We start from the raw sequence: 12,169 nt of genomic DNA, 5'->3' as shown, positions 1-12,169 counted from the left end.
AGAACAAGATAGAAAGAGAGGAGAAAATAAGAAGGGAGGGTGATAGAAGTATAAGGGGTACCTCCAACCTACACTCGGGCAGGCAGGCTATATATTGTTTGTGGATAAATAGCTGGATGTGTTATTCAGGTGAAATCTATTTCACCTCTTGGGGGTGAGTCTGCTGACACACACACACCACTGAAGAGCTGCTGAATCACCCTTAGCCGGTGCAAAGCAGTCTCCATGGCAACACCTCAAACTGACCTCACATAATCTGTACCATAACAACCGGCTCACACAACTCGCTAAAATACGCAGGCGGTATAAAAATAGTTTTTGCAGTACTAGACCTCTACTTTTGTGTCTCACCTTCTCTCACAGTGGGAGATAGAGACAACATCAGAAAGATTTGTGTGATACCAGAGATGCAGGCTACTAGTGTCACATGGGCGGAACTTGGCAGTTTGACCACTTTACTAACATGTTAAGCAAGCTACATCAAGAACAGGCAAGCTTTTTTTAATGCTTTCCTCGAGGTACACTCTAGCACTTTCAAGGATCATGTTGTAATGTGTTTAACTACATGCTCTTATGGTTCCACCATTGCACTTATTTGCTTTTCAGAATGTATGCTTAATGTTTTGGCTACCCGCAATGTTTATGGGGCTATCTCATTGTTTATGATCATTGACCTATATGCACTTTTTGTAATGTTCTCTCTTGTAAGTCGCTTTGGATAAAAGCGTCTGCTAAATGACTGAATGCAATGTAAATGTAAATTATTGCAAATGCTAGAGGTTCTAAATAATAGATTCTGTCTTTCAATAGACATTCACGAGTAGAGTAGGTGGTGGTTCCTACTTGGCTGAGTTTGAAAGTAACAGCCTCAGATTTTCACAAGACAGTCATGCATTCTAAGATCATTAATTTATGATAGATTTAGCTGTCACTTTTGATCCGTGACAGGTGGACCCAAATATCTCTCATCACAAGCTGAGCCAATGACTTAAACACTAATTGTGTCTTTGTCAATAAAGATGCATGTTACCCTCAGCTTCTTGGGCATGAATCATAATTCAATAATTGAATATATACTGTATATAGACATATACTATACACACTGTATATACACGTACAGTATTTTCTGTATATAAATATTATAATAAACTATTTAGGCGGCACCTGATTAATATTTGAGATATCATGCCAATTCAACGTATTGCTGGAGCAGACAATCAGTGTCTTGCTATAATTCATGTGTTCTCTGGTTTTCCTTTCAGGAAACTTTCATATCCACTTGCATACAATCTGGCCTGCTTCCTCTCCAGAAACATGCAGACAATGCAGTCTTCAACCACCCATTTTGCATGCACACGTCCTTGGTCATACACACACAAATACAGATCCAACTCATGAATTATTCATCTGATTAATTATGCTCATCATCAATAGCATGTTCACTGGAAAATCCCTATTTCAGTTCAAACATAAAACACAAAGCTTTTTGGTCTGCTGTATGATGTGGATGAGAGAGAGTGTGTTGTTGGGCATTTATCCATCCCAGGGGAGGTGTGTGTGCTTCCGGGGAATACAACAGCACAACAAGATAACAAGATAAAGCCGTGCTTTAGACATCAAAGTGGCAGGCCAGTGAATAGGACAAGTCGACACAATTCTGATTGGATTTCAAAGACGGCCATACAGGAGAGACATGGAGGGGGGGGGGGCTTATTGTGTCAAGTCCAAGCTACAGAACAAGGTACACACACATGCACATACACTTACACACACATATATGAGGTGTACTTAATGCTAACAATATACCACAAAACCCCATGCATCTCTATTTAATGTGAACACGTGATGTGTAAAATGAAGTATTTTGCCTGGGCAGGGCTAGCTCCTCTGTGCTTCCTTCTGCTTCTCATCCTCTTCCTGTTCCTCTGCCCAACAGCAAGTCCCAGGCATGATACGGCGCAGAAAATCTCCCAGAGACTGAGGTGCCGCCTCTGCAATAAATCTGATGTACAGTTATCGACCCATGTTGTGTGGGGGAACGGGCTTTCACACTCAGCCATTACAGTACCTCAAACACTGACAGACGAGCACACTGTCACACTGATGTGTTCACAAACAAATATGAACAAAAAACTAAAGTAGCAACGTAATCAACAGAAATGCATTAAGATTATTATTTTGTTTTAAGACGGCTGAGTACCACACACACACACCAGGGGACCATTAATAGTTTCCCCACCAACAAAGCAATAAGTGGGAGGTGGAGGAGGCATGATGGGGTGGGGGAGGGTGCAGGCCTTGCATCGATCCCAGCTTCAATAGCCTCATTGATCTTCAACAGAGTATGTACCTGTCTCCTGATGCTCTGTAGCCAACACAAGGCTTTCATGCTCTCCCAGTACAAGCCTTATAGGCTAACACAGTGGCGAAAATCTGTTATCAACTTTGGGGGGGACAATTATATGACATTTTTTCAAGAGCAATTTTTGAGGGGGACACCAAAATTACTGCTGTAACACAGCCTACATTGTATTATGTTAAATGTATATTGAGGAACCATAATTAATACTAATAGTTAGTAACTGAAGGGTTGTCTCAACTTGTTCAAATGTAGTAATAGTGTTTCTTATCAGTCAAGTATGAATGCAGGTGTACAGTATTTACAACCAGCAATACCAAGAAATGCCAGTACGTACTGTACACTGTATGGGTGCAATTTATGTAATTACATTGGGCATGGTGCGGTCTCATCTAAAATAATCTCCATTGAACCATCAAAATCTGGCTCAGAATCGAATCTTTATCTTACTTTTTCTGATACATTTATATAGTTATAAAATGTGCCACTACAATAGTTTTACAAGAACAGAAATCTCTAAATAAGTACAGTTCTAAAAGCAAAATAATTACTTAAAAGAATAAGCCAAATAAATCAACCAAAATATCCTGCAGAAATACTTTGTTGTTCAGTCAGTGTCAACTCTTCAAACAACAGTGATGGACAAGTATGTCACACAAAGTATGTCATTTTAAAATATATATTAAATAAATCATTGTTAAGTGTACTGTCATGTACTAAAAACTGAAAACTTATAAACAAAAGAACAAATCATACTATACACACTACTCAACTAATGATCAAAAGAACCGAACATATGTTTGCGGGTTTCACTGGATCCAACAAGTTGCTGGCAGATATTTTCCCTCTTGAGTCTGTCCAACCTGTTCTTATGTACATTACAGACCACAACGCTGTTTAGTCTCTCTTGACCCATGTTAGCCCGTAGCCAAGTCTTCAACCTGCGGAGTGCACTGAAACTCCTCTCAGCCTCACAAGAGGACACTGGCACCATAAACAAGATTCTGATCAGCACCTCAACTTGGTTAAACAACCCCCGCACCTCTACTGGAAGCCTCCTGAGGACCTCTGCTGCCTCTCCACTGCTGCCAGGGGGGTATTTGTTGCGAAAGAGAGGCAACTGCACTGAAAGAGAATCCATGTTCAGCTCAGGGTACTGATCTAGAGACTCGTCCAACTCCCCTGTGAGAAGCGCTCTTTCCAATTTTTGCAGGACGTTTAGACTGTCCTGGTCAAAACGGCTGCCAAACTGAACCTCCACAGCATCCAAAACTTAAAAAAATTCTGCCCTATAGTGATCCACTGCTTTCCCAGCAAATCGTCTTGAGTTTGTCTCAATGGATTCGATTGATTCATTGGAGTCAATCAACGTTGTTGCCTTCTCATACAGTGCAAGGTAGCTTTCATCATTTCGCTTACCCCTAAGAGATGTCCGCACACACTCGACTGCAGCCTGCATACCAGAGACAGTCTGGGTTTTCTTCTGCAGTGAAATGTTTAGGCATTCAAGCTCTCCAAGAACAGCAGAGGCAAGTGTGAGGCCCAACACAGTCTTGCCTTTGCTGAAGTGCTCAAATAAGCCACTGGCAGTTGCTGCTGTCTTTGATGCACTTTTTGCCATCTCCTCTAGGCTGCCTAGTACCTGCTCATACTGCCCAAGCACAGCTCTAATTGCAGTATTCCGCACAGTCCACCTTGTTGGACATAGGGGTTTTAGGGTGGTCAGATGTGTATCTCCGGTCCTAGCAATTGATTCAAACATGCTCTTAAACTTTCCTGACTGGCCATAGAGGACACCTAACTGATGGACCCAAGACAGAGAATGCCAGATCAGTGGGGAGACTGAGCAGCCAGCCTGTGTAATCAGATTCACACAGTGTGCTCCACAATGCACATACAGGGCTAATGGCTGCTGCCTCCTCACAATTGCCTGTGCACCTGTGTATTTTCCTGCCATGTTTGAGGCACCATCGTAACTCTGCCCAGGTAAGCCAGACATGGGCAAATTGAGCCTCAACAACACATCAGTTACCACTTTCGCAATGCCCTCGCCTGTTGTCTCCGACACCCTGTATAGCCCGATAAACTCCTCGTGAGGGACAAGGTCATGGTCAACATAACGCAGGCAGACACTCTCCTGTTCAGCACCAGAGACATCTTCAGTACCATCAACAATTACTGAAAATTGTACAATCGGAAGAGATCTAATCTCAGCTGCAATGCCTCGAATTACTGTATTGGCCATGATGTTCAGAATTTCATTCTGTGCTTTTGGGCCTGTGTACATTGTGCTACGCTCCGTTAACCATTTCAGTAAAATGGGATCATCCTCTTCTGCCCTAAGTTTCAAAAGCTGGTATAAATTCCCATTGTCATCGGTGTGGGCTCTAAAGGCTTGTCCCTGTCTTGCAACATGCCGTACCGAACTAACTATTTTCATCAAGCAATGCCTCGAGTTCTCCTGCTGCTTACCCCACGCGCTGGATAACTGGGCGCTGACTGGATTTAGCTGGTGTGCTGTTACAGTTACAAAGTGGCGATGGGTTTGGGAGTTTTGATGTGCTGTGAATTTTACAATGGCTTTTTTCCAGTTCCTAAATCCTGCGCTAATGAAGGCAGCATCCGCTTTTTGGCCAAAAGATGGTTGGGCTTGAAAACCCTCGGCTACAGTGAAAACATAACACACCTTTTATTGATGGATTATAATGTAGCCAGGGGAAATCGCGAAACCATTTCACTTGAAAAGTTAACACTTTATTGGCAAGAGTCTGCGGTTCTATGAACTGTGGGTGTGGCTGATATGGTTCTGTGCCACTGAGGTAGCTAAATAGTGCAGTGCCACTGTCTCCTATACTGCTGCTGCTGCTGCTGTCAAAAAGCTTGACCCCCGGTCCTGCCATGGCTATGACACTGTCATCGGAAGTCTCTCTCCCTGGCTCTTTCCCTTTCCCCTCACTGACTCACTGTCTGTCTCCTAGAAAAGAAATAAGGTGTTTGCCATCCTCCTAACTACCAGTACCCAAAACTACACAATTAATCACAACATCAATACCATTGCCTCAAAATAATCTTGGTTCAGTCACTAGTTTAAGTAAAGAGTGGGGGTATCCATGGCATTGTCCAATTAAGTCTAAAGAAGTCATGTTGCCAAACTGAGACTCAACCAACTTACCTGAGACTCCCTGACTTCCTGTGCCTGCTCTGTCCACAGCTCTATTATCTGTGTGTCCCCTGGTGCCTGCTCTGCCTAATGACCTCATTATGCCTCATAATGAAACATTCAATTAGCATTTCACATCATTTTAATGAACATTTTATCAACTAGTCTTTGAGATTAGGCCACTAGGATTCTTACTTTGCGTTTTGGTGTCCTGAAAAATTCTCTTATGTCCATCTTCCTTTTTTCTGCCATTTTTCTACCACACACAAAATGTGCAGGTTATTCACAGTAGGAGATGGGCTTCTATCATGTATTACCATTCTTATAGAATGGGCTTGGATCTACCAGATAGACAGTCAGCTAGGAAAGGTGAAATGGATTGCATTGACAAGGATTGACAGCTGTATGAGTGTCATTTTAATATAACTCATGTTTTGGTTTTATATTGGCTGGCTTCCCAGAATAGCTGAATTTGCAGAGCTAGCGAGCACCAATTCCGTTTGTGTGGTATTTGCCATCATCTTTGCTATCGCCAGTTTACTCCAGATCGTGTGCTTCAAAGTCCCTAGACTCTGGGCTAGAGACGATTTAGCTTTTGGAACGAAACCATTTAAGATAATTATGACAATGGTAGAATATAGTGTAGTTCTGTTCAGTATCGCTAACCATGCTGGTCTTGGATTAAACAGACGATAGCAAAATTTCCTTCCAAATCTTTTGACGACGCCACATAAATGGCATAGGTGCTAACTAATAATTGCTCCATCGGTTAGTTCGCTAGCTATGCAAATGCAGCTAGTATGTGTGAACCCTGTCAAGTAAACCCAGCCAACATAAAGTGAAATCGCTATGGTGCGATTAACTGGATGTTAGGTTAGTTACGTGCATTTCACATGGTAGACTCAGTCACCTTGCCAGATAAGGAACACTACTACTGCATTGCTAGCTTCTCTCACTGACTCTAATTCAAAAAGCAGTAGATGTTACTTAGTTAACTACCCAGCTAACACATGACATTGCGGCAACGTTGCCAGTAGGTGCTCAGTTGGTAACCCGCGACGTTACTTTCTGGCAACGTCGTGGCAACGTTGTGGCAACGTTATAAAGGGAATGTTGCCAGTTGGTCCCATGGACAACGTTGCTACGACGTCGTACCTTGGTCGGCTGGTTACGTTATTTTTAGACCTGTGGGCAACGTTGCCGCGACGTCGTCCCTTGGTCGGCTGGTAACGTCATTTTTAGGTCCGTGGGCAACGTTGCCGCGACGTCGTCCCTTGGTCGGCTGGTAACGTCATTTTTAGGTCCGTGGGCAACGTTGCCACGACGTCGTACCTTGGTCGGCTGGTTACATTATTTTTAGGTCCGTGGGCAACGTTGCCGCGACGTCGTACCTTGGTCGGCTGGTAACGTCATTTTTTAGGTCCGTGGGAAACGTTGCCACAACGTCGTACCTTGGTCGGCTGGTAACGTCATTTTTAGGTCCGTGGGCAACGTTGCGGCAACGTTGTACCTTGGTCGGCTGGTAACGTAATTTTTAGGTCCGTGGGCAACGTTGCCGCGACATTGTACCTTGGTCGGTTGGATACATTCATTTTGGTACCATGGGTTAAGTTGCCGTTAAGTCGCTCTTTGGTCGCAGGACAACGGATCTCGAGTGCAGTGGTTTATCATGGAGAGATCACACTGGATTGCTCTCAGTTCTGACACTTTTGTAATTTAGCCATAGTCTACATGAATTTCAATCACACAATATTAAATGTTGCACCCAGCACGTATAAATGTAGACAATGTATGTAATTCATGTGCAGCTCAGCCCCAGCATGGTCATATGCAGGAACATACCTTTAATAAATAAAAGACTGAATTTTGAATATGATTCTTATATTCTTAGCCTTAGGCCTATATTAAAATATAAGTATTTCATCCTTTACATGTACAAAAGCAATCAATGTGTGATGTGTAACATGATTAAGCAAACATTCTTTGTCCAGCACACCAAAGCTGTATGACACACAATGCAAATCTGAGCTGCAATAATTTTGTAATACAAAATTGTTAAATGTGACCAAAAGGCAAGCGATTCTCAAGTTGTATTTCCAAAGACATGAGTCATCACAGAATATTACAATTCTTCCTTAGCAAACCTAGGTTTGCTCAGTCTGCCCCTGAGCAACGACTTTGCGCATGCCCATTTCAACGCATCTCTGAAACTGGGACTTCAGAGAAGAGTTTGCAACTGAACGTATGGATTTCAACTGGAAATTAGCTACTTCAAAGGTGAGTTTCTTTACAGAAATAGATTTAAATATATAAACATATTTTCTGAAATCGGATGGAGGATGCTATTACGTATAGGTTTGAAATTTAGGCTATTAAGCCTGGTTATCTGTTTCAGATTAACATTGTTTACGTTAGGATTTCGCTAGCTACTACTAGCTAGTAGTAAAGCTAGTATAATGTACTGTAGAGTTATGCTAAACCCTCCAGAAAGTTAAATACTGAAAATACATACAAAGTTTAGCGTTTCACAAATCACCCACAAAATAATCAGTAAAAATAAACGTTCAGAACTAGAAAAAACCTTGTCCGAAAATAGTTTATTTAGCCCTGGAAGATTGTGGAGATAGCGCGTGGCTGATCACGTTTTGATCAGTCGGCACAGCAATGGCGTCTATAAAAGTATCATGATTCATGTCACTAACTCTTCCAATTTGTACATGCCATCTGTTTTTGGATAAGTTTATTCGTTTTTTTATTATTATTTTTCCAAAACGGCAGCTAGGTAGCTTTTATTAGCTTCCGTATAGCAACCTAGCATAATACTCGTAGCAATGCTCCTACCTGCTAGTGTTACTTGTTAGCCTACTAATTGTAAATTTTGAAGCCATACTATAGCGTTTGTCACATTGTTTGTCTATCGGAAAATAGTCGGTTGTAATGTTCAGAATCACACATGTGCGACGCTACGCTGTGTGGGGCCCTGCTTTCGAACGATCACACATGTGCGATGCTGATCCTTTTATATTTATATCAAAATGCTAATACTATGTACTTAAACTACATTCCACTTTCATTTCTGTACAGAGTATCCTACCACCGTCACACGGCCTAGCACTGTGTCCCTGGGAAATTATGGTAAAGAAATGAATGACCGTTTTTAACAGTGACGATAATTGTATGAACCATGGCAACCCTAAAGGCTATGTTTTGAAGCAAAAGCATGACTTAAAACTTTTGCATCACCTGACTCCTAGGTGTCAACTCTGGTCTGGTAGAGGAGAACCCATATGGGGTCCAGGAAAACAGCTGGCAGCCAGGCAAGTGCAAATATAAGACACTCAAAGCTTCTCAATAGCATTGCCAACTCATTGTAAGGCATACTTAAGTTGTTCTGATCGTGGCAGGGGGATACATATTTGTCAAAACAACAAATGTTGTCTTACAAATGCTTTGTATACAGCCATTCAAGGTAACATGTGTTATTTACATCAATGTTACAGCTAATCTAGAAGAACCACAGTGTATGCCAATCATGTTAACTCTTGTAAACTTGTTTTACTTGTCTTTACTGACAGACACATTACAGGTTATGTTCCAGAAGATGGAGACATTGGAGGAGAACCAGCGAGAGGCTCTCCTATTCAGGCGACGACAGGGCAAACATGCTGAAGAGGTGCCAGTGATGAACCTACAGGTGGGCCAAACACAGGCTGAACTCCAAGACCTTGAGGAGCGCCTTAAGGTGCTGGAGTTCCGATAAAGTGGTAGGTGTTTTGAGATGTTGTGAACTATGGCTTACACGCAGCGTTCAAAGTTCAAACTGGTGCTAACAATAAGTTCATGACTTGTAATTGCAGATGCTGTGATTAAGTGGAAGACGGGACTAGGAGAGAAGGCTGTGAACTCCTTACAGCGTAGACAGTCAAACACGCCCCGGCAGCCCATTCAAAACAAGCCAGGTGAATGAATGATTTGTCCCCTCTAATAAATCCCTGTAAACATAACTATGTAATTTTCATAACATTAATAATACGCAATGAAAGCGTTTTGCTGATTATGGACACAATGGCGCTTCTGTAAAAGTTTTAAAAGATTGCGAACCCCGCCCTAACTTTTCAAGTGAAATGGTTTCGCGATTTCCCCTGGCTACATTATAATCCATCAATAAAAGGTGTGTTATGTTTTCACTGTAGCCGAGGGTTTTCAAGCCCAACCATCTTTTGGCCAAAAAGCGGATGCTGCCTTCATTAGCGCAGGATTTAGGAACTGGAAAAAAGCCATTGTAAAATTCACAGCACATCAAAACTCCCAAACCCATCGCCACTTTGTAACTGTAACAGCACACCAGCTAAATCCAGTCAGCGCCCAGTTATCCAGCGCGTGGGGTAAGCAGCAGGAGAACTCGAGGCATTGCTTGATGAAAATAGTTAGTTCGGTACGGCATGTTGCAAGACAGGGACAAGCCTTTAGAGCCCACACCGATGACAATGGGAATTTATACCAGCTTTTGAAACTTAGGGCAGAAGAGGATGATCCCATTTTACTGAAATGGTTAACGGAGCGTAGCACAATGTACACAGGCCCAAAAGCACAGAATGAAATTCTGAACATCATGGCCAATACAGTAATTCGAGGCATTGCAGCTGAGATTAGATCTCTTCCGATTGTACAATTTTCAGTAATTGTTGATGGTACTGAAGATGTCTCTGGTGCTGAACAGGAGAGTGTCTGCCTGCGTTATGTTGACCATGACCTTGTCCCTCACGAGGAGTTTATCGGGCTATACAGGGTGTCGGAGACAACAGGCGAGGGCATTGCGAAAGTGGTAACTGATGTGTTGTTGAGGCTCAATTTGCCCATGTCTGGCTTACCTGGGCAGAGTTACGATGGTGCCTCAAACATGGCAGGAAAATACACAGGTGCACAGGCAATTGTGAGGAGGCAGCAGCCATTAGCCCTGTATGTGCATTGTGGAGCACACTGTGTGAATCTGATTACACAGGCTGGCTGCTCAGTCTCCCCACTGATCTGGCATTCTCTGTCTTGGGTCCATCAGTTAGGTGTCCTCTATGGCCAGTCAGGAAAGTTTAAGAGCATGTTTGAATCAATTGCTAGGACCGGAGATACACATCTGACCACCCTAAAACCCCTATGTCCAACAAGGTGGACTGTGCGGAATACTGCAATTAGAGCTGTGCTTGGGCAGTATGAGCAGGTACTAGGCAGCCTAGAGGAGATGGCAAAAAGTGCATCAAAGACAGCAGCAACTGCCAGTGGCTTATTTGAGCACTTCAGCAAAGGCAAGACTGTGTTGGGCCTCACACTTGCCTCTGCTGTTCTTGGAGAGCTTGAATGCCTAAACATTTCACTGCAGAAGAAAACCCAGACTGTCTCTGGTATGCAGGCTGCAGTCGAGTGTGTGCGGACATCTCTTAGGGGTAAGCGAAATGATGAAAGCTACCTTGCACTGTATGAGAAGGCAACAACGTTGATTGACTCCAATGAATCAATCGAATCCATTGAGACAAACTCAAGACGATTTGCTGGGAAAGCAGTGGATCACTATAGGGCAGAATTTTTTTAAGTTTTGGATGCTGTGGAGGTTCAGTTTGGCAGCCGTTTTGACCAGGACAGTCTAAACGTCCTGCAAAAATTGGAAAGAGCGCTTCTCACAGGGGAGTTGGACGAGTCTCTAGATCAGTACCCTGAGCTGAACATGGATTCTCTTTCAGTGCAGTTGCCTCTCTTTCGCAACAAATACCCCCCTGGCAGCAGTGGAGAGGCAGCAGAGGTCCTCAGGAGGCTTCCAGTAGAGGTGCGGGGGTTGTTTAACCAAGTTGAGGTGCTGATCAGAATCTTGTTTATGGTGCCAGTGTCCTCTTGTGAGGCTGAGAGGAGTTTCAGTGCACTCCGCAGGTTGAAGACTTGGCTACGGGCTAACATGGGTCAAGAGAGACTAAACAGCGTTGTGGTCTGTAATGTACATAAGAACAGGTTGGACAGACTCAAGAGGGAAAATATCTGCCAGCAACTTGTTGGATCCAGTGAAACCCGCAAACATATGTTCGGTTCTTTTGATCATTAGTTGAGTAGTGTGTATAGTATGATTTGTTCTTTTGTTTATAAGTTTTCAGTTTTTAGTACATGACAGTACACTTAACAATGATTTATTTAATATATATTTTAAAATGACATACTTTGTGTGACATACTTGTCCATCACTGTTGTTTGAAGAGTTGACACTGACTGAACAACAAAGTATTTCTGCAGGATATTTTGGTTGATTTATTTGGCTTATTCTTTTAAGTAATTATTTTGCTTTTAGAACTGTACTTATTTAGAGATTTCTGTTCTTGTAAAACTATTGTAGTGGCACATTTTATAACTATATAAATGTATCAGAAAAAGTAAGATAAAGATTCGATTCTGAGCCAGACTTTGATGGTTCAATGGAGATTATTTTAGATGAGACTGCACCATGCCCAATGTAATTACATAAATTGCACCCATACAGTGTACAGTACGTACTGGCATTTCTTGGTATTGCTGGTTGTAAATACTGTACACCTGCATTCATACTTGACTGATGAGAAACACTATAACTACATTTGAACAAGTTGAGACAACCCTTCAGTTACTAACTATTAGTA

General features: G+C 42.5%; 1 protein-coding gene across 4 annotated transcripts; it reads left to right on the top strand.

Moving 5' to 3' along the window:
- The first annotated feature begins 7,443 nt into the window (after nt 1–7,443).
- Nucleotides 7,444–11,949, top strand: LOC146253653 (zinc finger MYM-type protein 1-like). 4 transcript variants are annotated; one of them, XM_084678096.1, is made up of 5 exons: nt 7,444–7,796; nt 8,604–8,654; nt 8,774–8,836; nt 9,095–9,283; nt 9,377–11,949. In XM_084678096.1, exon 5 carries the CDS (start codon nt 9,937–9,939, stop codon nt 11,101–11,103), a length of 1,167 nt encoding a protein of 388 aa, XP_084534222.1. In that variant the 5' UTR covers nt 7,444–7,796; nt 8,604–8,654; nt 8,774–8,836; nt 9,095–9,283; nt 9,377–9,936; the 3' UTR covers nt 11,104–11,949. The 4 variants fall into 4 exon arrangements, with proteins under 4 accessions (XP_084534222.1, XP_084534220.1, XP_084534221.1 ...); XM_084678094.1 differs by having other exon boundaries at nt 7,453–7,796; nt 9,106–9,283; XM_084678095.1 differs by lacking the exon at nt 7,444–7,796 and having other exon boundaries at nt 8,323–8,654.
- The last annotated feature ends 220 nt before the right edge of the window (nt 11,950–12,169 follow it).

This window comes from Hypomesus nipponensis, chromosome 17 (genome assembly GCF_054491055.1).
Source record: "Hypomesus nipponensis isolate SF chromosome 17, ASM5449105v1, whole genome shotgun sequence".
Classification (NCBI taxonomy): domain Eukaryota; kingdom Metazoa; phylum Chordata; class Actinopteri; order Osmeriformes; family Osmeridae; genus Hypomesus; species Hypomesus nipponensis.
Note: the sequence above shows the minus strand (reverse complement) of the source record. Positions and strands in the feature narration are given on the sequence as shown.

Excerpts from the sequence above, each read along its gene's own strand:
- LOC146253653 (XM_084678096.1), top strand. The coding sequence starts at position 9,937 with ATGAAAATAGTTAGTTCGGTACGGCATGTTGCAAGACAGGGACAAGCC.